Source organism: Arachis stenosperma, chromosome 6 (assembly GCF_014773155.1).
Source record: "Arachis stenosperma cultivar V10309 chromosome 6, arast.V10309.gnm1.PFL2, whole genome shotgun sequence".
Classification (NCBI taxonomy): Eukaryota; Viridiplantae; Streptophyta; class Magnoliopsida; order Fabales; family Fabaceae; genus Arachis; species Arachis stenosperma.
This window is the reverse complement of record NC_080382.1, coordinates 29,358,906-29,383,466: the sequence shown is the minus strand read 5'-3', so window position 1 is coordinate 29,383,466 and position 24,561 is coordinate 29,358,906. Positions and strand designations below refer to the sequence as shown.

At 32.3% G+C, this 24,561-nt stretch overlaps 1 protein-coding gene and 1 non-coding gene across 7 annotated transcripts; one reads left to right on the top strand and one right to left on the bottom strand.

Moving 5' to 3' along the window:
* The first annotated feature begins 9,504 nt into the window (after positions 1 to 9,504).
* Positions 9,505 to 9,591, top strand: LOC130938678 (small nucleolar RNA R44/J54/Z268 family). Its single transcript, XR_009069835.1, has one exon. It is a non-coding gene; the product is annotated as a small nucleolar RNA R44/J54/Z268 family (small nucleolar RNA).
* Positions 9,592 to 17,884: 8,293 nt separating this feature from the next.
* On the bottom strand, positions 17,885 to 24,160 carry LOC130932865 (WRKY transcription factor 44). 6 transcript variants are annotated; one of them, XM_057862307.1, is made up of 7 exons: positions 23,947 to 24,160; positions 23,711 to 23,829; positions 20,522 to 20,866; positions 20,307 to 20,438; positions 19,393 to 20,090; positions 18,978 to 19,136; positions 17,885 to 18,578 (listed from the first exon to the last, which is right to left on the bottom strand). In XM_057862307.1, the coding sequence occupies exons 3-7, from the start codon at positions 20,741 to 20,743 to the stop codon at positions 18,389 to 18,391; spliced, it is 1,401 nt and encodes a 466-aa protein (XP_057718290.1). In that variant the 5' UTR covers positions 20,744 to 20,866; positions 23,711 to 23,829; positions 23,947 to 24,160; the 3' UTR covers positions 17,885 to 18,388. The 6 variants fall into 6 exon arrangements, with proteins under 6 accessions (XP_057718290.1, XP_057718294.1, XP_057718293.1 ...); XM_057862311.1 differs by having other exon boundaries at positions 17,885 to 18,575; XM_057862310.1 differs by having other exon boundaries at positions 18,978 to 19,133.
* Between the last annotated feature and the right edge of the window lie 401 nt (positions 24,161 to 24,561).

The following is a 24,561-nucleotide window of genomic DNA, read 5'->3' as shown; positions in this document are numbered from 1 at the left end:
AGCATACTCACATTCATCATTTTCCATCATTATTCATTTATCATATTCGTTCATTAATCATATATGCATCTCCGGCATACTTGCCACATGTTAAGGCGTCTGCAATCAATCATTGTTGTTATCAAACCTCAAACATTAACCTGGAGCAAGCGGAACGAATTACAACCCTTACTACTACCCAGGTATCACAAATACACATTATTCATAAATCCATAATAAAACTCATTATCATAATCCTCTTTCCTCGTCTCATACCCGGAGCAAGTGGACGACGCCACTGGCTACTACCCAGGGTCACGCATCACATTCCACATTTGATCATTAATCATACACATATACATACTTAGCCATAACTCAATTTTTATCGCAGCCATCCGGCTCATGGCATGACTCATAACCAGTCAATAATCACCATCAAATACAGTTCTTTGGCTCACGGCATACACCGCATTTCTATCATCACCCTCAGCAACTCATACAGTCATTATTAATCATAACTCATCATTAATCTCACTTGCTTCATCTACAGGTGATCACAGGTCCTAGCCTCTTTTCATTACTAGGCATACTATAAGGATTTAGGACATAGAGGGTGAGAATGGAGACTTAGGAGTCTAGAATTTGGCTTTAACAACTTAAAAAAATTAACCTTGGAGTGAAAACAGGGTCACGCGTGCACGTCGCCCATGCGCACGCGTGGAACGCCAAAAAGTCTATCGACGCGTATGCGTCGCCCACGCACACGCGTGGAACGCCAAAAAGTCCATCGACGCGTATGCGTCGCCCAAGTGACGTGTACGCGTGGGTGCATTTTGTGCCCCACGCACAAAGCCAGCACGCTTCTCGCACAACTCTCCGAAATTTGGCTGGGAATTGGTGCAGCGCATCGACGCGTACGCATGGGCCATGCGCACGCGTGGATGATGCATTTTCAAAAACGACGCGTGTGCGTCGGCCACGCCTACGCGTGGGTGAGCGTTACGGCAAAAATTTTACTAAGTTAAAAAGCTGTAGAATTCACTGTTTCAAACCCCAAACTTCCAACACACATAACTTCTACAAAACTCCTTTTTAAAACATTTCTAAACCGTTGGAAAGACCGTTGAATAAACTTTCATAAAAATCCGATTTTGAAGAATTCCAAACTCCGTGGACCGAAATACGCTCCGTCGAAGTTGGTCAAAAATCAGTTTATGCCCAAACATAGAAATCATCAATTTTTCCAATGTTCCCAAGCCAAATTCATTTCCACTCATCCAAATAACCACAACCCAATCACATCCATATATTTACACTCAACCAAAATCAAACCTACCTCATCTACACCATTTCAACCAAAACCATCAAATTCCACTCTTAAATTCCTCAGCCCATATTATTCAATAACCAAACCAATCATTCACACATTCAATGTCTAGAATCCATCCAATCACTCATGTTATCACACAACATACACGTCAATTTACCTTACATACCTCTTTCCGGCCTCCGCCCAAAATTCACGGCCTCCGGCCCAAATTCACAATTTAAATGTATATTCCACAAATCAATATTCATTATCCAATTCATCAAGTTCTCAACATACCAAACATACAAGGCCACAAAATCCTTAACTCAATCATTAATTCACAATACATATCAACTATGCATATTAGCACCAACCATTTACACAATCCAAACTTAATCCTAGGGGCATCTAGCCTAGGAATTCTCATCACACCACACGGTACTTAAATGAAACTTAAATTGTACCTCTTGTAGCCAAACCAATTGAGCCTCTTCTATGGAAGTCTCCACCAACCCTTAGCTCCAAGCCTCACCAAAGCTCCACAAGCAACACCAACCTCCCAATTGTCCATCAAAATCACCAAATACACTAACATAACCAATTTCACATATATACATCAACCTAGGGCTCATGAAAATGATAAATCACAAGGGTTTCAGTACTTCTTATCTCAACCCATATGAAATAGGGATAGAACCCACTTAGAATCCATGTTGGAGTATCCCTAAACACCAAAAATCACAAGATTTCAACACTAACTACCCAAAAACGTGTAACAGTAGAGAATTTCGAAAACTGGGCAGAGATGAATGGAATACTCACCAAAAACTTAGATAGAATTGTAGAGAATGAGAAGAGCGACGCGTGACCACAAACGGCTCGTCAATCAGAGCTCCATAGCTCATGTTATGGTGGTTTGAAAATCAAAGAGAGTTAGGTTCTCTCTCTTCTCTTCTCTCTTCCCAAATCAGCGCCCCTCCTCTTATTTTTAGGGTAAAATGAGCTGAAATGCTCATAACTAATATTTATATATGTTGGGTCTTAGGAAGTATAGCAAAGGCAGAAAGCTTAGTCTCAAGCCGGATGAGAAAGATAAGTCACTCCACTTACACGACTTTCCCGATAATATCCATAAATGACTTGTCTTTGGTATATAAGATATGTATGTTACCCCCATTATTACCTGCTACCGGAAACCGAAGCACCTATGCTTGCTGCCTTAACTCAACCTACGGAAAGACACTTAGGCCCGGTTCACTTATTTTTGTCCGTTAGCCCAATTTTGGGCCAAAACCCCTTAAGATTAGCGCTCTAAATCGCACTTTAAATATTTCTACCTTCCCTAATTATAATTCCTCATATCTTAATCTTATTTACTCATAATCAATTTTCTCAGCTGCAGTACCAGACAAATCTCAGCCGATACTGCCGGTCAAAATTCCACTACGCGCTTTTACGCAGAAAACTATGTTTTCCGACTCAGAAAAATTCACTGAATCCAAATATTATATTTAAATTATCAAATTTCAATTGCCAAATCTTCCAACCATATTCGCTCCTATTTAACTTATTATTTAGTTAATTTCGATTAGACCGGATTTTACATTTAGTGCTATATTTGACTACTGAATTTGATTATCATGTTTACTGAGTTTGATTATACTCAGGTTTAGTACTATATTTGACTACTAAATTTGATTATACATATTTAATTAGTTTGATTACACATGACTGCTGAGTTTAGTTATACATGGCTACTGAATTTTATTATACATGTTTATTGAGTTTGATTATTTTTTCATGATACAATCTAAATCTTGATGAAATTTAAATCATGATGAAGAAAGAAGTTAAGTTAAATATTTAAAATGGTTTCCTGTACATATATAAATTAAATGAAGCCATCTTCAATTAATTGAAGCATCAACATTAACCCCATTTATTAGTTACATTAGTTATTAGTACTTGTAACTCTTTTTTTTACTATAATCCTATGAAATAAATAATTTTAGATATAAAACAATAAATATATTGACACTAAATTCATATGTAGATAATAAATTTTTAAGAATCACTATAAACTTTAAATGTTGCCTTAACCAAAGTGACTTATACATTCTAAATGAATAAGCCCCAAATCAACTACCAAAAAATTGGAAACTACATATATCAATAACATTTGAAACATGACAACTTTAATGTGAAAAAATGGTTATGTTGCTAAATCAATAATAACTCAAAATTTTAGATAATTCAAAATGTTAAATGTAAATTCACTAACCACATATAAAATCAAAATTAAAACTATTACAAAGAGAAAAATGCCAAGAATTCTACTGCAACATGTAACAAATTTATTACAAAAGGAAATAAAACTATTGTTCTTTCAAATGGTGGCTTTGTTGCATTAAGTTCAATAAGGATATAAAGCCATATGGTTGGTTAGAGGACAACTCCGAAGGTAACTCCACATGTGGTTAAAAAGAATAGCAATCAATAAAGTGATAATAAAGTATTTTAGCAATAATAATAAAATTAATTATATAATAAACTTGCCTATGATCTCTCTTTCACGTTCTTTGTATGCTTCTTCCTACCTTGTTCAACAACACTAAATATAATCAAACTCATTCAATATAATAATCAAACATACTCCAACTCATAATCAAACATTTAGTATAATAATCAAAGCATGGAAACTTATTTAATTGAAATTACAGTCGTACTTGCTTGTTCTTAAGTTCATTATCTGCAGCTACGCTTTTACTTGTAACTAACATAGGAATTAGAAATTAGAAATAAATTGATAGATTCAATGACATCGAATTCTTGAAAAATATGTGTAGTAATTTAGTATTGCCAAGCAAAACAATACACTATGTGACTTAGACCAGCTTAAACACAAATACAATAGGTAGAATATGAACATGTTCATGATACACTATATGAAAAGGGACGAGTGTCTAACCTTTGTAATTGCTCCTCTAGCTCCTTGGACTTGGCCAAAACTACTTCATGACCCTTCTTTTTTCTCTCAGTTCATTTTTCAAAGTTTTAATCTTTTGCATGCAAAGTAATAGAGCAGAGCAAAACACAATGAGGAACAGGGAATGAGGACTTATTAAACACAAACCTGAAAGGTGGGTAAGGCAAGAAATTATAATCAAACAGACTCAAAATTATATCACAAAAATTTAGTTCTAATCATACATGTTGTAGATATCAACTATGCTATAATATCATATTTTAAAAACTGAACATAATCAAACTCATTCAGTATAATAATCAAACATACTCCAATTCAAATCACAAAAATTCAGTTATAATCAATTAATAGTATACTAATAATCAAGAGCTCGAGGATGTTGCTAGAAGAAAATAAAGAGAACTGACTTCCTACTCAATAAAGTTAAACAAAACAACTATACTATCAATCAATTATTAAAATTAGCATACTAAGACTTCAATTCAAAATCCTAACTTAAAAATTTTCAGTATAAATTTCTGTTTGAGAGTACAAACTATGCACAACACAAATTGATTTATAGAAGTTCAAAATGAAGAAAAAAATGCAGTCGAAGAAGCTAATAAAAGCTCAAAATGAACAAGAAAAATACCCTCGAAGAAGTTGATAGAAGTACAAGGGATAGAAGCTTACCTTGCAGAATCAAACAAAAAAATGTAGTCAAAGAAGTTCACGCTTGAGACAGAGAGCACTGCGCCTGAGAAAGAGAGCACCGCGCCTGAGATAGATGAAGGAGAATCACAACCGCTCTTAAAAAGAGAATGAAGGAGAATTGTGCGTTGGAGAGAAGGGAAAGGAAAATCGTGTCACCGGAGAGAGAGAGAGAGAGAGAGAGAGAGAGAGAGAGAGAGAGAGAGAGAGAGAGAGAGAGAGAGAGAGAGAGAGAGAGAGAGAGGAGAATCACCCTTGAGAGTGAGAATAAGGATGGAATTGCGTCAAAGAATGAGAGTGAAAGTAAGGAAATGAGAAAAAGAAACGGTTGTTTCAGCGCGTGTAAAGAGTGAGAGCGAGGTTGAGAGTAGGATTTTTATTTTAATTTTTAAATTTTGTATTATTTACGTATATAAATACAGTAACTGAAAAGTGGTGTATATATAACACTATCTCAAAAATCTTTTATAATAATAATGTTACTGAAGCAACATTTTTCTTCAAAAGTTAGTAATGCTTTTAACATATAGTGTATTACAAGTGGTGGTCCATTCTTTATTAATCATTTAGCAACTGCTAATTAACATTTTCGATATTTCTATAGAATTATAGGAACTAATAAGATTTTTTTTTTTTTTTTTGGGGCTAATTAATGACAGGATATCAAGTTAGTTCTTAAAAATTTTGGCAGCAACATCATTTTTTGAAATGGGTTAAGAGACCTTTATAGTATTGGCGGGTAAACGGCTAAGTCATATAAAGTAAAAAATATTATTGATTGTTATAAAAGAAAAATTTTAGAAGATTAGTGGAATTTATTATTTTTAGCCAATAATTAATCAATAATGTTTAAAAATATCGATTAAAAATATATTATTAAATTAACTAAACTAAAAGAATTGAGTTAAGAATTGAAAATATTGACAAAAAATAATAAATTTTATTCGTTATTAAGTTTTTCTCGTTATAAAATATTAATCGTAAACATTTGCGTGACAAATTTATGTATTATTAATTTCAGGATTCTTAAAAACATATCAAATAGTCTTGTGGCTGTCCACACAGTTAATGGTATGTTCCTACATTATACCAATAAAATAATTTTTCATGGTCTATTTATAAATATTATAATTGGAAAGATAGGTTTATATACTTCGTTCCATGGCCCATCCTTTTTATTTATTTGTCAACTTTAAATATGACCAATTTATAGGATCTCATTGCTTGGATATGCTGGGTGCAAAGGAAACTGATCCAAACTGGTTGGTCGAACAACGGAAGACAGAGATTAAGATTATGAAAGGGTGGATCACCCAAATACTATGCTGATCTTAATTAGTGCATTCAAAGACATAAAAATTTCAAAGCAAACCATTAAATTCATGTGAGGTCTTTATTTGTGAAACTCAAACAAAGAGTTATGCTCTATACTGATTATCCAATTTTTCTATGTTTCAATCTTCATCAATATATTTTTATTTTTGTCTCCGTAGTTTTGACTCAAGGCAGAAATAAAAAAAATAATTTAAAAGAGCGTATTTTCTTTACATAAATTTATAATAGCTTTTTTCTTAGACGATAAAATTTATATAACTGTGTTAATACAAAAAATATTTTTTTTTGACAACGGACGATTCGATTGTCAATGATTCAGAAGGTTTAGAGAACGGAGTTTAAATTTATGACTTTCTTTAACTTTTAATTATTAAGCTTTGTAGATTGAACTTTAAACCTTATTTCTGTTAATCTGTGCAACGGATAAATCAGAAGACAATTTTGTTTTATCTCATAAAAACCATAAAATTGAACTAAAACAGAGAGGAAGATGAAGAAGATGACAGAACCATATATCCTGATTCAGTTGCCTTGTGCAATGCAACCTACATCTAATCTCGGCCACAACATTGGTGGAATTTTCACTATAGTCAAAGTATTACATACACCAATTCCCTAGGACTCAACCTGATCCTATCGGACACACAAGTTTTTACCTAAACTTGACTTAGTTATGCTAATACTTAACTCAATACTCAAAGGGTGTGTGTGGTTGGGAGAATTATAGAACATTCCCAGAAATTTTAAGATGGGAATATAAAATTCCTATGTGTGGTTCAAGGTTAAAAAAACATTTCAAGGTAACTTTTATTTCTTGGAATTGAATTACCACTAATTCAATTCCCATCTCCCCCCTAATTATCTTTCATTCTAATGGGAATGGAATGTAAATAATGAAACAAAAAGATTAAATTACCCCTATTATTTAATACTATATTTCACTTCTTCTTCGTTTTTGTCTGAAGAACTAAACCCTAGCAAAGCAGTTTTTTTCCCAAATTAGTGAGCTTCACCAACACCACGGCCACCGGAGCCGGCACCGGCACCGGCACCGGCACCGCCGTTACTCTAAACAGAAGATTCGTCTCCTTCTTTTCTCCGATTCATGTTCGCACTGCTCTGTGAATTTTCTTTGAATCTCATATTAAGGTTTGAGTTTTTTCCCAAATCAGTGGAGGCTTCACCAATGCCACCGCCATCGGAGCTACACCGGTGCCACCATTACCCTAAACGGAAGACTGGTTTCCTTCTCTTCTTCAAGTTCATATTCGCATTGCTTATCTCTGTGAATTCTCTTTGAATCTCTCAATAAGGTTTGGGTTCTTTTTATTCTTTCTACATCATATTACACTAATTTCCTACAATAGACTGCTAATTTTGATTAGTTATTTTTTATTTTGCTTGATTTCTTATACGCTCTTTGTGATTATGTTGCATGCAAACAACATGTTTGATGATTTGCCTCAATAAAGAGTTTAAGCTTTTGACATATTTTTACATGCTTAATTTGGCTTGAATCTGACAAAAATATACTTTTACATGCTTAATCTTGTCTTAATTTGGCTTTCCGTGCTGTATACTTCATGAGCCATGCTACAATGCACTACTAAGCTTGCATTACTATTGCTCTGCTTCTTTATCCTGTTGTCTTGATGAATTTTACATACTAGTAACAATGTAAAGTTGTTTTGGTGGCAATCTAATTTTCAGCTAAAAGATCTGTGGGATCTAGTTTTCCAGTTTTAAAATGTATTTTGGTGTGCATGTTCTGGTATACTTGTATATTATGGTGATATTTATTACAGTTTCATATGATAGTGCAAGTTTGTTCAGTTATTCAATCTGCATGTTTATAGATTTTGGCATATAACAAGAAGTCCTTTTAAGTTTTCCTCCGATGCTTCTTCAATTTATTTATTCTGTTTTATTTGTTTGTTGATATATTTTAGACTGTTTGAAAATTGAATTAGCCAACTTACTTAGTGGAACAAGGATCAGTTGTAATTGTATTTGTTGAGAATTGATATTTCCATACTGCTATTACTAAATTTGATATGTGATCACCGGTTCTTTTCTTTTTATTAATAGCAACTCGGGAGTGGAATGACTCTTGTATAATTCCTATGTGCAGTTAATATTTTGATTCAAGTGATTTGAATAAAGTCTTGAATTAGATTGAAGGATGACTAGGTGAACGAGCATTAGTGCATTACCATTAATGTGCATGTAAAATTCTCTAAACTATAATGAGCTTTGATTTATTTTTTCTTGATTTGATAAATCTGAATGTTAGTTTATATATAAAAAAATGAATTCAAAAAGTAAAAATGTAAATTTTGGTACTACAATCAATTTCAATGCATTAATCTTTTAGTTGTTTAACTTTGGATAAAAAAGAAAATGTAAGGTGATTCTCTTATAGTTATACTCTTCATTGAGTGAAGTCTTGAAAAGGTACAAGAGTAAATAGATTAACCGACAAGTTCATTGATTCTCCCCCCCTTTTTTGTTTGAAGTTTCTATTTTTCTGAAATGGGTGTCTCCTATGATTTCTCACTTCATAGGTCAATGCTTTTGTGTCATTGAAATGTCTCCATTTGGTAATAATGTGTCTCTGTCTCTCTGTGTTTGTGTGTGTGTGCATTTTCAAGTAATGTTTGTTTTTCTTACTTTGCTTTTGGTAAATCATTTGCTTTGGTTTTAGTTCTTAATTGTCACTGTTAAAAGTGCTTCTGAATTTGAGTGGTTGGTCATTTTTTGAACTCTGTCATTTGTTCAGAGAAACGAGATTGGGTTGGTTAGAGGCAAATACAGTAAATCTACACCAGTGTATCAGCTTCACGGATTCGTAAGTGTTCAGATCTGAACCACAATACATTATTCCTAATATACTTCGAGATTTAATTCCATGATATCAATTTTGATCTGAGGCACCCGCTTTTTCTTTCACTATTTTGTTTTTCTCCCTTTTTTTACACACCTTCGGAATAGGAAGCTCTATTTTTTTAATCTATTTAGCAATGCATATTCTGCGTTATTGGATTTTTAAAAATTTAAACTGGCATTCTACTTGTGTGAAGAATTGAAGTTCAAATTTTTCTTTTTTTTCCATTTATAATTTCTCTGCTTGAATTATAATTATTTCTTTGAGGTATTGTGTGTGAAAAATCCATGTTTAAGCTTGCAAATGCAGTATTTCTTTCTATTCGCAAATGATGACAAATAGACAGGGACATCAGCACTCGAAGGAGAGTGATGACTTAGTCTAAAATGGGAATCTCTCTGATGCGTTTATATAAAATCTATAATCTGTTATTATATTTTTCGTATTAGCCATTTATTTCATTTAGGGATTAAGCATTTTGATTTTATATTGCATCCTTTGTAGCTATCAGTGTATCACTCATTTTCTTATGGAGATGGTTATGGCAATGTGTGTTTATTTATTTTGTTCCCTAATGTGTTAATTTTCTGCTTATTTTTCATTTGTCAATGAACCTGATGTTAAAATCTATTTTGTTTTTCAACATATGTATGTTATTGTTTTTACTCTATTGAAGAACCCATCGTTTTAACTTTTAAATCAATTTTCAAATTATACTTGGCCTTTGCTTAATGCAGATACCTTACTAATGGTTTGGCCAATAATGTATTCTATTGCACATATTATCAGATATATGTATCTGATGAAATCTTAAATTGTCACTACCTCTGAGACCATCCATCTTGTATAGTTAAATCTTTTTTTACTGGTCTTTGTTATTTGCACGTGTTGTTAGCTCACTCCTGCTTACATTCCTCTAATTTCTTCTTCCTTGGTGAAGTTATTGTTGTTTTCTCTAACCATGTTGGAGATCATTTTGGTGTCTGGTTTCTTCTGAGCATTTTGGTGCCAAGAATGATTAGCAAAAGAACCATGGATGGAGTTGCTATTCAATGTGATACAAGCCTGATGATTGTAACTAAGAACGGAGATTTAAATATTGCTTTTGTTGAAGTCTGACCACAGTTGGGCTCCAAAAGAATCTTATGAAATAAACCAATCTATGTTGGGGTAGATGGAGAGATCAACTTTCACAAAAAATGTGAAACCAATGGAGGAGAAGACATCACGTTCAATAATTGAAATAATTTTTCTATGTGTGAGGTTGTCTGTCGTAATATTGATTTCATTTTGTTGATGTGTTTGTGTTCTTGTATAAGAGTTGTGCATGTATCCTTATTAGTGCTAGTAATTTTTTACTTTTGAGACTTCTTTGTAACTTTCATTTGGATAATAGTAATGCTTTTTTAGTAAATTTAATTGTGATAATGTTAATTTTAATTAAAGATATTTGTTATTAGGGATATTTTAGTAAATTTGAAAAGATTAGAATTGATAATAATTTTAATTAAACATATTTTTATTAAGGGTATTTTAGTAAATTTTTTATTAGAAGTATTTTTGTAAATTCAAAATGTAAAAAAATAATAATTTTAATTAAATATATTATTATTAAGTGAAATTTAGAATCAATAATAATTTAACTAAAGATATTTGATATTGGGGGTATTTTAGTAAATTTAAAAAAATTAGAATCAAATAATAATTTTAGTTAAACATATTTGATATTGGGGTATTTAAGTAAATTTTAAAAAAATTTAGAATCAATAATAATTTTAGTTAAACATATTTGATATTGGGGTATTTAAGTAAATTTAAAAAGAAATAAAATCAATAATAATTTTATTTGAACATATTTGATATTAAGGGTATTTTAGTAAATTTTAAAAATTAGAACCAATAAACAACTTAACTAAAGATATTTGATATTAGGGGTATTTTAGTAAATTCTAAAAAAATTAGAATCAATAATAATTTTAGCTAAACATATTTATTATTAGGGATATTTTAGTAAATTTATTATTAGAGATATTTTCTAAATTAAAAAAAATAATGTAAAAAAATAATATTTAATTAGCTTTATATTTAATTTTAGTCATTAATATTTTAATTTGAATGAGTAAGGGTAATTTTGACATATTACATAATATGATCAAGAAATTTAAACTCAACCAAACAAAAATTTAGTCATTCCTAAGATTATTACATAACATTCCAAGGCATTAAAATTTATAACCAAACATAGGTATCTTATATTCCAAGTAATCTTATTCCTAGGCATTATATTCCTAAGAAAGACATTCCTAGTAATAAAATTTAATCTTTGAACCACACACACCCTAAGTGCTTACCCAACTTAACAGGGACACTTCTTAGGTACGTGATACAAGACAGAAAATACAACCAAATGAAATCTGAAATCAATCTTGGCTTTTCTCTAAAGTATTTATCTCAACCTTTTTCTTTCTATGGCTCTTTCTCAATGCCTCTCTTTTTAACCTTTTACCTCTCAAAGAAAGTACAAAAAGATATACATTGAAACTGAAATACAAAACTGTAAAACATGAAGGATATGATGAATAACAGCATAAACTCTATGAACTGAACCCAACAAAAGAACTCAAGACTTTGTTCTTCATCTTGGCGGAGTGCTCCTTTTAGTGTAGGTGCAATGCTTCCAAGACTTCAAACTCAGTAGTGAGGTTTCACACACAGCTCTCAATTCGAATTCTCTCTCTTTTAGATTTGATGAGAATCAATTTTCTTTTTGTATCTTAATCTGAGAAATGGCTAGAGTTCCCTTAGAGTCAACGTCTTGGACTCTGTGCTTTCAGAAATCATCTTTTTTTTCTTCAATCAATCCCAAATCTTGTGAAGTCATCCACAATCACTAAACTATAATGTTTATCACCTAAGCTTTGAGTTCTTGTTGGACCAAATAGATCAATATGGAGCATTTCAAGTGGTCTTTTAGTAGAGATGTCTTCCTTTGATTTAAATTAATTCTTTGTTTATTTTCCCATTTGACAAGTATCACACGTGATATCTTTGTCAAATTTTATCAAAGAAAGCCTCTTACTAATCCCTTCTTGACAAGCTTATTTATTTGGAATATGCTTTCATGACCCAATCTTTTGTGCCATAGACACTTTTTCAGATTCTTTGGAGTGATAACAAGTTACATTTGATCATTTAGTTCATCAAGAGTGAGGTCATACACATTATCACGCCGATTTGTAATAAACAATACCTCATTACACTTTTCACTCACCACTCGAAATTCTAATCTTTTGAATATCACCAAGTAACCCAAATCATACAACTGACTAATATTCATCTATCAACCAAAAAGACATCATCAATAAAGGTAGAATATTTTTTACCTACTTTTCTAACAGCTATTATTTTACCTTTACCATCATCTCAAAAGGTCACAAACCCTCCATCATACTTATTGAGTTTGATGAAGAATGTTGACCTTCCCGTCATGTGCCTAGAGCATCTGCTATCTAAGTACCACATCTCTTTCTTCTTCTAAGATGTTAGGTAAATCTGCATACATTCTTAAGTAACCTTAGGTATCCAAATTTATTTCGATCCTTTTAAGTTAATCCATTGAGGTTGTCCAAGAGCATTAAATTCGCAAACAACATTGTAAGTTTAGTTTCCTAATCTTTTCTTTTTTTAATAAAGCATTGGGAGTAAGAGTGACCAATTTTCTTACAATTAGAACAATAATTTTCTGGTGTATTTTGCTGAAATTGATTTAAGTTTTGATGCTGGAAATGATCGAAAGAGTGAGGTTTTCTGATTTTTGAAAAATATGCATTTCTTTTGACAAATTTATTTTTATTATTAGCACCCCTTGTTGCAGATGCACTCAAAGTAGAATTTTTAAAAGTACATGAGCTTCTTGAATAGGAGGTTCTTTCGTGAAACTGTGATTTTTTTAAAGCAACCTCATTGTTTTGAGACATAGCCTAGACCTGACTTGTTTGAGATAGATTTGGTTCTTGAAGATGATGCAATTTCATCAAAATAAGACTTTTTAAATTCCTCTTCATAGGTGGGAATATATCCAAGACTAGATTGGTTAAAAGTGGATTTTGTTTTTGAAGAAGAAGCCCTAAATTTTGAAGAATAGTTTTCAAAAACTGCACTTTCTTTTGTCACATATCCTAAGTCAGATTTTTTAAACAATGGTCTTTGATTAGTAAGTAATTTGTCCAAGTTAGTAGAACTATGAGAAAATTTTGCTAAATCACTATTCAATATTTTAATCATTTCATTTAGCCTTTCATTTTCAGCAACAAGTTCTTGTGAAGGATCCACAATGTGCTTTCTTTTAAGTCTTTCAACTTCAGATTTAAAAATCTATTTTCTTCAATAAGGTACATAGCATATTTGGTCTCTTTCCTTTTTTTTTCAAGAAATCATTTTCATCTTTCAACACCTCATTTTCAGATTTATATTTGTTATATTTTTTCAGCAACTATTCATAATGATGGGTAAGATCATAATGAATGTAAAATCCATAAATAGGTCATAGTAATTTACTTCATCCAGTTGGTCTTTCAATAAGGTACATAGCATATTTGGTCTCTTTCCTTTTTTTTTCAAGAAATCATTTTCATCTTTCAACACCTCATTTTCAGATTTATATTTGTTATATTTTTTCAGCAACTATTCATAATGATGGGTAAGATCATCAATAATGACATGTAAATCATCCATAAATAGGTCATAGTAATTTACTTCATCCAGTTGGTCTTCACCAGTCATGAAGCAAACTTGAGCTTCGTATTCAAAGTCCTCTTCCTCATCCAAATCGTTCTTAAGATCCTCCTAAGATGCCATGATGAGCACTCTCTTCTTTTCTTTCTTCCCTTTTTCTTCTTTCTTGAGTTTTGGACAGTTGTACTTAAAATGTCCAGCCTCCTTGCAATTGTGACATATCACTTTGTTCAATTCCTTCTTGTATTCCTTTGAGCTCGAGCCCTTGTACATGCCTTTGTTCTTCATTAGTCTCCATAGCCTCCTAGCAAAAAACACAATTTCGTCATCTGAAAAACTATCAATAGACTCACTTTCATTTGGTTCTAATTTTTTATTTTAGGGCTATTCCTTTTTTTTTTTAGTCTTGGCTTGTGTGTGTGATTTCATAAACAAGAAGTTTTCCTCTTAGCTCATCATAGATTATAGGACTCAGGTTATTACTCTCAGCTATGACAGTGGCTTTTATTTTCCATTCTTTTGTGAGGCTTCTAAGTACTTTTCTCACTAGAGTTTGTTCAATGTGTGTTGAGCCCATAGCATCAAGGCTGTTGATAATGATTGAGAATCTCTCAAATATTTCATCATGCTTTCTCCATCCTTCATGGTAAACATCTCGTACTCTTTTCACAGCATATCAATTCTTGTTTCTTTGACTTGTTTGGTACCTTCGTGTGTAGCCTGGAGTTTCTCCTAGATTTCTTTGGCCGTCTTGCATTTAGACACCTTTCGGTACTCCTCAAAGTTGATAGAACAATGCAGCAAGTTGATAGCTTTAGTATTCAGTTCCACCTTCTTTTTGTCATCATCGTTCCATTCAGCTCCCTCCTTTGGGGTCACCACCCCATCAGCACTTGTCTTTGTTGGGATTTTGGGACCATTCATCACTATCTTCCATATGTTGTAGTCTATTGATTGAATGAAGATCCTTATCCTCTCTTTTCAATAGGCATAGTTTTTCCCGTTGAAGAAGAGAGGCCAGTTGTTTGATTGACCCTCTATTAGCGTGTAGGCCACAGTGGTTGTACCCAAGTTGTTTGCCATTGAATCTTTGCTCCAAGCTGTTGAGCTCGATTCTTGAGACCTTGGCTCTTCATACCAATCGAAGGTTCCAGAAGACTTAGAAAAGAGGGGTTTCGAATTTATGACCGTCTTTAACTTTTATTTATCAAGTCTTGTAGATTGAACTTTAAACCTTGTTTCTGTTAATCTGTGCAGTGGATAAATTAGGAGACAATTTTGTTTTGTCTCATAAAAACCAAAAAACTAAACTAAAATAGAAAGGAAGATGAAGAAGATGACACAACCATATATCCTGGTTCAGTTGCCTTGTGCAATGCAACCTACATCTAGTCTCCATCACAACATTGGTCAAATTTTCACTATAGTCAAAGTATTACATACACCAATTTCCTAGGACTCAACCTGATCCTATCTGGGCACACAAGTTTCTACCTAAACTTGACTTGTTTATGCTAATACGTAACTCAATGCTCTAAGTGCTTACCCAACTTAGCAAGGGGCACCTATCAGGTATATGATACAAGACGGAAAATACAACCAAATAAAATCTGAAATCACTCTTGACTTTTCTCTCAAGTATTTTTCTAAGCCTTTTTCTCTCGTGGCTCTTTCTCAATGCCTCTCTTGCCTTTTACCTCTCAAAGAAAGTACAAAAAGATATACATTAAAACTGAAATACAAAATTGTAAAACATGAAGGAGATGATGAATAACAGCATAAACTCTATGAACTGAACCCAACAAAAGAACTTAAGACTTTGTTCTTCATCTTGGCGGAGTGCTCCCTTTTATATAGGTGCAATACTTCCAAGACTTCAAACTCAGTAGTGAGGTTTTACACACAGCTCTCAATTCGGGTTCTTTCTCCTTTAGCTCTAATGAGAATTAATTTCCTTTTCGTATCTTGATCTGAGATACGGCTAGAGTTCTTTCAGAGTCAACGTCTTAGACTCTAAGCTTTCAGAGATCATACCTTCTTTTTCTTCAATCAATCCCAAAAATTAAGGATTTTAAATTTGGTTGTTTGTTTGACCGAGGAGTGCAGATTAGAACAAAATGGTTTGCTCATTGATAATCCTAAATCCACACCTTTGAGAGTGTGCTTTGGCCCCAAGTAACAATTTGAGCCTTTGATTTACAGCAGAACAAATCAACCACCATTTTCTTCAACTTTTTTAAAAATGGCGTTGTAGAGAGTAGGAGAAAAAGTGAATAAATCAACTTGCATGCGAAAGAAAATTATTTACCTTTAAACATGCCTTTGATTAGTGTGATTTGACAACGCTTTTTTAGTTAATCTTTCTCTTTCTTGCTTCTCTGATTTATGAACCAAAAGGAGGAGCTTTCTCTCTATTTCTTCTTGAATCTATTCAAAAAGAGCTTGTGAGCTTTAGCTTTGGTTTGTTTCAACTTGGATGAACTAACTTGGGGTTGGGTTGGCTTGAATTTTCGTTCAACCTATTTGATTTGTTTATTACCTTGCATTTGGGGTTTGTTTATGGATTGGAAACTATTCAGCAGCTTTTATTTCTTTGTTCCAATTTGTTTGGGCTACTTCACTTTTTATTTTTGGGCTTGCATAACTAGATAAAGCTATTAAAACCAATTGGGTGTTTAACCCAATAAATTAATGTTTGTCATCATCATTAAGCTAATTGTGTTCTAAACTCAACAGTTTCGACTAAAGAAAAACTGTTTCGACTACAGAGGTAGAGTCAGGTAAGCTAAAGTCGAAGAAAGAGGGTACAAAGAGAGTCGAAGTCGAAAGGTAGTTATTGTCTTTTCTTGAGCATCAAGACTTGCTATTCGACCTTTAGGCTAAGTAGAGAACATGGGTGCGAAATTTGAGGAGCAAGCTAAATAAAACATAGGACTTGAAGACTAAGAAAGATGTGGGTGTCAAAACTTAGGAGACAAGATTCTTCATGGTCAAGGTAAGGTCATGGTTGAGAAAAAACAAGGAAGTAAGGTAGTGGACAGCATGCTCCATGGAAAGTCCATCTCCATGGTCTATAAATAGTAGAGACTCAAAAGAGTTCTGCGACTTCTTCAAAATATACTAGATCATCACAGATAAACCTTCGCCAAAATTCCCAGCCCCAAGATGCAACGGAAGAACATGGAGTGCAAGTGCATGTGAGTGTTAGAATTTAACTTTTAGTTTATTTTCTTTTGTTTTCTGTTTAATCCATTTCCTTTCATTTCTTTACATTTTATTATTATTCTAGTTTTCTTAAAACTCAAATTTTTACACTTTCATTTACTCAAAGTTTTCTTTATTTAATTATGTTTTATTTTATTCGGCATAAATTTACTACCAGTATTTCAACACAATTTGTTTCAACGCTGTTGCTAAGTAATTTTCGAGTCGAGCTCATTCTTTTTTAGAGGAGTCATATATGCTATCCGAACTGAGATATTAATACAAACTTGATTCGACACTCTGTCGAGAATACCAAAAATGGAGTAAAACAAACTGAAAAGTGAAAATAAAACAATGAAAGAAGCGTGTATCATTTTTGGGTTGACTAAATATGAAGTTGGACGCAATCCAAAAATTTGAAACTCAGAAGTAACAGACTGCGTGAGTTTATGTCGGTCCACTGAACTTGACCCCAAAAACCCAAAAAACCTCATGAGTTGAGTGTGTAAAATGTACGTCAGAATCAGATTCAGAAAAGGAAGAAGAGAGATTTTTTTTTTTTGGACTGGACCGATCAAATCAGAAAACAATCCGACATGAACCGGTTCCAAACAAGATGACCGGGTATAGACTATACCTAGCTCTAGCACCATCTGAGTAGCCATTGCACCAAGCATGTTGTCTAATTTTTCATGGCAACATTGGCTACATTAATGACAATAATAAACTATTTTTTAATGGAAACAAAGCTCTAGACATGAAATGCAACCATAAAATAAAAACTAACAATATCTTATGTGTCAATGGCTAATAGCCAAACCAATAGTAACAATGAAGGTCTCTTCCGTGCTTTCTTTGCAATATAAAAGGTTAGCATATACCTGACATATATGTACTCCAAACAAATCATTAATCTATGTAATGATAAAGTGGAAGCATACAAGGTTTTTTATAGAGAGAGAGAGGGAGGGAGAGAGAGAGAGAGAGAGAGTATGGTGTGTTTTTATGCTGAACCTTTTCATACAAGGTTCACTCATAATCTTCTCGGTTTCCACCATCAGATTGAAATAAGAAATTTGATCAAAACCTTTTCTACTTTCAATCTAAAGGTGCAAAAGAGAAAGACCAGAACTGGATAAACACACCACAATTGAAGAGTTACAATGGTGTATGTCACTGACTCCACAATACAAATTCATAGGTTTTAAGACAGTAGCTATTGAATCATAGTAGTGTGTTATTGTTAAACTTGATTGTCATGTTAAAATCATGGTTTGTCTTTACTAAGAGAAGCTTGTGAATCTCTCTCAGAGGGGACATTTGGGTTGATGTTCTTGATTGGCATCTCGTGATTGTGCTTTCCCTCATATGTAGTGACAAATGCTCTTGGATCATCTATTGCTCTCTCCACGTGCTTTCGAACATTACACTTCACATTTGTACATCTGTAGTAACTTCTGCAATATATGTCGGTTTATGTTATCAGAATAAAATTAATGAGAAAAGAAAAAGAACAAGATGCTAGTTAGTAGTAGTAATATGAGTATGATTTTAAACTCTCGAGTCCTTAGTTTAACTCTCACATTTTAGAAACAGGAAGTAAAACTTGTAATTACCAACCTTTCAGGGATCATTTTATTAGCAAATTAATTTTTGGAGAGTATAAGGTGAAGATATGATGGGAAATCTCACATCCACCATCTACATTACAGCCATACAGCAATACAAAGAAATGAAGAGATCATTAAAGCACTACAAAGCAGAACCGAAAATTCACTTTTTTCAAAGATTTATTCTGACAGAGAGTGTATGCAACTTTAATTATTGGTACTAAAGAACAATCAATAAGTACAAACCTGGGAAATGGATTGCCCTTCACCACCTTCTGCCCGTACTTCCTCCAGCGGAAGCCATCTCCAATTATCTCTGAATCTGTAGAACTCTGCAGCACAATGCGAGGCTCGATTAATGCTTCCTCCGACACGGCTGCTTCATTGGATCGACTCTCATTCCTCCTGAAGGAAGAGAAGCATTAAGCATAAAGTATATACTTTAATTAAAGACATGATGATGACAGTGAACTCACTTCACAATTCAAAAAATGGAATTACTAATATCTTACTGGATTGAGAGTTTTACAAGAATGGAAAATGTATCAAGTTAATTTGTGCTAATTTCTCATTTGACAAATCACTTATCCATTTTTCAAATTAGTGTTAGAATATCTATTTATCCAATTAGACATTACAATGTTGTAGCAAGACCTTTTACCTTCTTTTACTTCTAGATTCTTCCTCCTCTGCCTCAAATCCTTTGCTTCCTTGCTCACATTCCCCACTTAGACCACACGAATTTTCTGGGCTTATCCCACATGCATTTAAAATAGAATCATTAGGCTGCGAAACTTTAACCCCATAAACCGAATTCGCAGGCAGCCCTGTGTCATTCTGGTTTTCTATTCTGCTATCATTCCTCTCACTGTGATTGTTACTCCACACATCTTGAGCCACTCCATCAGGCACCATTCCTGATCCTTGCATCCCTGCTGTTCCGCTGCGCTTGGGAGGCTGTGGCTTTGGATGGTTGTGTTCACCTTTATAAACAATTTCTGCAATCTGTCCATCAAATGATCTCTCAACCTTCTTCTTCACTGGACAATTAGGATGAGTGCACTTATAATAACTCCGCGGATACTCACTTCCTTTCACTTGCTTCTGCCCGTATTTCCTCCAGTTATACCCATCATAAGAAGGTCGATCGCAATTGATTGCGGATGTTAAAGCCTTCTGATCCTCCTCTATGTTCTGTTGCATCATCTTACAAGGTTCAGTAGTTTCAGAAGGTGGTGTAATGCTGTGACTGTGATAAAGATCAGAGCTCAGATTAGTTCCGAAACTTTCATGGCTGATATGATGAAGACCACCCTCCATTGATTGCCCGGATTGTTGCTGAATTGTACTGCAATTTCCCTTCTCCAAAGGAAGAGAAAAAGAATTGAGATAAAACATAAATGGATTTCGGAAGAGCTTCATAATAACAAAGAATTGTACTTCTTTCATTCCATTTTATTTGTCACTATGAAAATTTGGTACATCCTTCAATCACAGATATTTACTTAAAATTACAGATAAAAGGAAGCAGAGGAAGTATTTCGATTTATCATATATGTACGTATATATACTAACCATATTTGCCAAAAGAGAAACTGTTGTCCTTGACACAAGTTTTGCCATTGGTTTGTATATGAGGGACTGCTTGGTGTCAGAATTAGGACTCTTGTGGGAAGAATCACAAAGTGCAGCTTCAAAAATGTCATCCTGAAATTACAAAACACCATAGGAATTGTAAAACCAAGAAGCTATGCAGGAAAGAGTCTGTGACTGCTAGACTGAGAGTTCACCTGAGAAGCAACAGACGCAGCGGGGGTGCGGTTCAGTGCCGGCTTGAACCTCACTGTCTTTGGTCTAATGGCAGAAACTGTTGCCTGGGAAGATTCAATTTGAGGTGATGAGGCATTAATGGCACCTGCAAGAAGCTCAGAGAAAGATCTGAAAGTAGAACAATTAGGCCTTGAAGCAACTGGTTTTGCCACAACTACTCTCTCAGCTTCATCAATATCCATTTTCAGTCAGTACTTTTTACAAATAGATGGTCTGCAACTTCCACTCTTCCTCAGAAATAGCAAAAATTCCTCTTGATGATGGCTTCAACTCATCCTAAGATAAGGATCACCAACCTGGTACACCTAACATTATACCAAGTTTTAATATTAGTTCCTAATACAGAAAGAAATTTCACTATCATGATTATGAGTCGCACTCATGCTACTGTGTCCGGTAAAGATAGCCAATGTAAACAAAAGAGAAGAGGCAGAGGCCATAACAAAAGCAAAGATTTTAAAGAAACCAAATTCAAAACGATATATATCTTTTCAGATTCTAACATGAGATACCTTATTTATCTCTACTGTGTCATATGTCCTAATTAACTGCAAGACACTGTGGTGACTTTAATCCAGCTTATCATTTGATCATTTGATATGATCTAAAGTTGATACAGTGTCTAGAAATACATATTTTTTTTTCTTCTCTTTTTTTATTTAAATATCTTTTAACAAATTTAATATATTCACATATATTAAATTATATTTTTTTGCCCGTGAGAGGAGAGGAGAGGTTGCTTTTTGTTTCTTTTGGTTGTAGTTTCAAGGACAGTAGTACAGTTATAGTACCAAAACCATGATATATCAAATATCACAGACTAAAATTATTTGAAACTTCAACTGCATTTAGCTACAAGAAGATCATCAATTAGGTTTTTGTATGGAGAAACATGGCAATGATCATGGATGGTTTTGTGAGGAATATATTGTGGAACAAAAATTTTACTAGTAAACCAAATATTCATTTATTGTGTATAAATACATATCTTATTTTACATCACTTTTTATGTGTATTTTTATATTCTGATATGTATTTTGTACAAAAATTATTATCAAGAGTTAACATGCATCCAATCATTATTATTTGAAGAGTATCCAATCATTTCTCTAATAAAATACTTCAATAGAAAAATCTTTTGTTATATATATCTACACATTATTTATTGTATTCTATTTTCTCTATAATACTCTATCCTACTCAATAGTAGAATTAAGGAATAAAATGTCATATCAGTTGTTCAATTCACATATTCTGAGACTTGAGAGACGGCTAATGAAGCAATCCCAAGAGAGCTATCAATCATTCATTCTACCCTAACTAGGCTTAACCACGCAACAACACCATTCATTTTCGCAGCAATAAGAAATTAAATGTCCGTACAGGCATTTTTCATTGAAAAGTTTGAAGAATGAAAAGAAAATTCTGATAATTTTATACATATCAGATATTCAGAAATCAAATAGAGGCACCAGCACCGACAAAACAATCCATCTATTTTGCTGGTCGCCCGCTTTTAATTAATTTTCGATTAATTATTGTAACCTAAACTCTAAATAAAAACTGAGGAAATTGGCCCACATACTCCTACACCAAAAAAAAGTGACTGTCTAATACTCACAAACTTAATCAGTATATATAATCTCTAGCATTGAAATCCATTCCTCATAATCACAAAGGAAAAAGATTAGGCTAAAGTAAAGAGATTAGTAAAATAAAAGTTTAATTAATATTGAATTTTAAAAAATTATTTAAAGTGAAAAATTAATAAAATAATGAAATAAAAAGTTAATTATAATTATATTTATAATTTTTTGTCATACATAAATTCTACTACTTTAATTCAAAAGTGATTGTACTTTTATTTTTTTTTACTTCAATAATTTTTTTATTTTAGAAAAATTTTATCTTTGAATTTTTTATTTTTTTTATGTGAGTTTCATTATTTTAATTCAAAGATGATTAAATACTCTTTTTTTTTTACTTTACTAAATTTTTTATTTTAAAAGAGTTTAATTCAATCAAAAACTCATTTATTCTTAATTTAAAGATAATTAAACACTCACTTTTTACTTTACTAATCTCTTAATTTTAAAAATGTTTGATCCCTTATTATAAATTAGAAGAAATAATGTTGTCCCAAATTTTATTATAACAGAAATAGTTGCGAAGAAATTGCTAACATTAATATAACAATGCTTCCTCACTATGATTATAATAATATCTACTTTATTTCTACTATATATAATGAGGATAAGAGGGAGAGTTTGTGTATACTTTTTTTCCTTAAAATGTCCTTCCTCATATTATATATATAATTGTTAACTCAAAAAATTAAATTCATAATCTTTTAGTTTTAGTGTAACATAAGTTTTAAGACTTAACTAAGTAAAAAAATTAATTTTAGTTCATAAAATACGTCATTTTTCTTTACCCACATGCGTTATAAAGAGTATTGGTTCTTCGTATTTTTATATGGTATCATAATTATCCTCTAATTAAATATTTAGTTTGCCTACCCTTTTTTAATATTTAGTGTGTGTGTGTGAGAGTGAGAGAGAGACTCACTCTCTCAAATTAAGATTGTGTGTGTGTGTGTGAGAGACTCACTCTCTCTAATTAAGATTTTTTTTATTATACTATTCAAAAGTAGCTAAAAGTAATATTTATCTTTTTTTTTCTTTTCTTAAAAAAGTAATATATGTGTGTGTGAATTTTATGGTATTTATTATTTGGTCTTTAATTTTTATTTAACTTATTTTTTATGATAAATTTTAAATATTAATATTAATTTTTAAATTTTTTAGTAAATTAGACACAACTTTTACACATCATAGCAATCAAAAAATATATATAAACGAGGAATGTGTGTGCACAAAAGTGGATATATAAAAAATCATTTGTCAATACAAATGTAATGAACCATATATTTGAGGTGATGAGCATAAAAACCCAGAAAATAACCTAACAAAGAAAAGCACGCAAACGATCGATATAGTACGAAAAAGCAGCTCCAATATCAGAGTTCTTAATTTACTAGTTTTCATGGTATTATATATGGTTATGCCTTCTGAGGAAAGTTATAAGTAACACATATTATGGTAATTAAGATAATAAATTAAGAAGAATAAAGAGAATTAAGAACTAACCAGATATCCAAGACCACCACCAATTGAAGCAACATATATATACTCTAAGCTAAAGAGAACCATATAATTCTGTGTCTTCAATCTTTTTCCCAATACAAACCCTGAGTTTAACCCCTTTCCTGCATTTCAACGAAATTAAATGTCAGATAAAAAGGGAAATACAAATATAATAAATAATAAACCTAATAATAAGTTCCTAACTAAAACGCATCATGAAGGGAAAGATTGAAATTTACTTCGGATTCGAGCGTTTCATCAACGATAACATTAAACAGTGACCTTATTTTTTATGTACATATATATATGCGTGGTGCTTTATACATATAGATATGGAATGAAGGGGGAAAAAAGAAAGAAGCTAAATGAAAGAGGGAGGGAGATAGGAGGGAATGTCACTGGGTTTTGTTCCTAAAAGATAAAGTTCTGAACCTAATAAACGACAGTGTTGCTCTTTTAAACATTTTAATAAAATCAAACTAGATGTTTGTGAAGTATATATATACACACACAAAAATGTAACATATACGCTATATAAATAAATCACTACATAGATTTGTATATATTTTTACATATTAATTTATATATTTTTTAAATAAATAAAAAATTATTAGAATAATCAAAACATATCATACAATAGAATAATCAAACTTCGAATACATGAATAATCAAATTTATTTATAACAGTGCAATAAATAACTTTTATGAGCTATAGCTCAAATGTCATAATTTTTCGATCTTTATCTAAAAATTTTAGATTTGAATCTCGCTTCTAATTAAGAAAAAAAAATATTTTATAATAACAGTGAAATACACTTTTACAAAAAACTACCATTTTGATACTCCAAAAAACT

What these genes read in the sequence shown, in the direction of transcription:
- LOC130932865 (XM_057862307.1), bottom strand. Translation starts at nt 20,743, where the DNA reads ATGGATATTGATGAAGCTGAGAGAGTAGTTGTGGCAAAACCAGTTGCT. An exon ending in TTTCTCTTTTGGCAAATATG is followed by an intron (nt 20,091 to 20,306) that starts GTTAGTATATAT and finishes CCTTTGGAGAAG; the next exon opens with GGAAATTGCAGTACAATTCA. An exon ending in AAGGGCAATCCATTTCCCAG is followed by an intron (nt 18,579 to 18,977) that starts GTTTGTACTTAT and finishes CATATATTGCAG; the next exon opens with AAGTTACTACAGATGTACAA.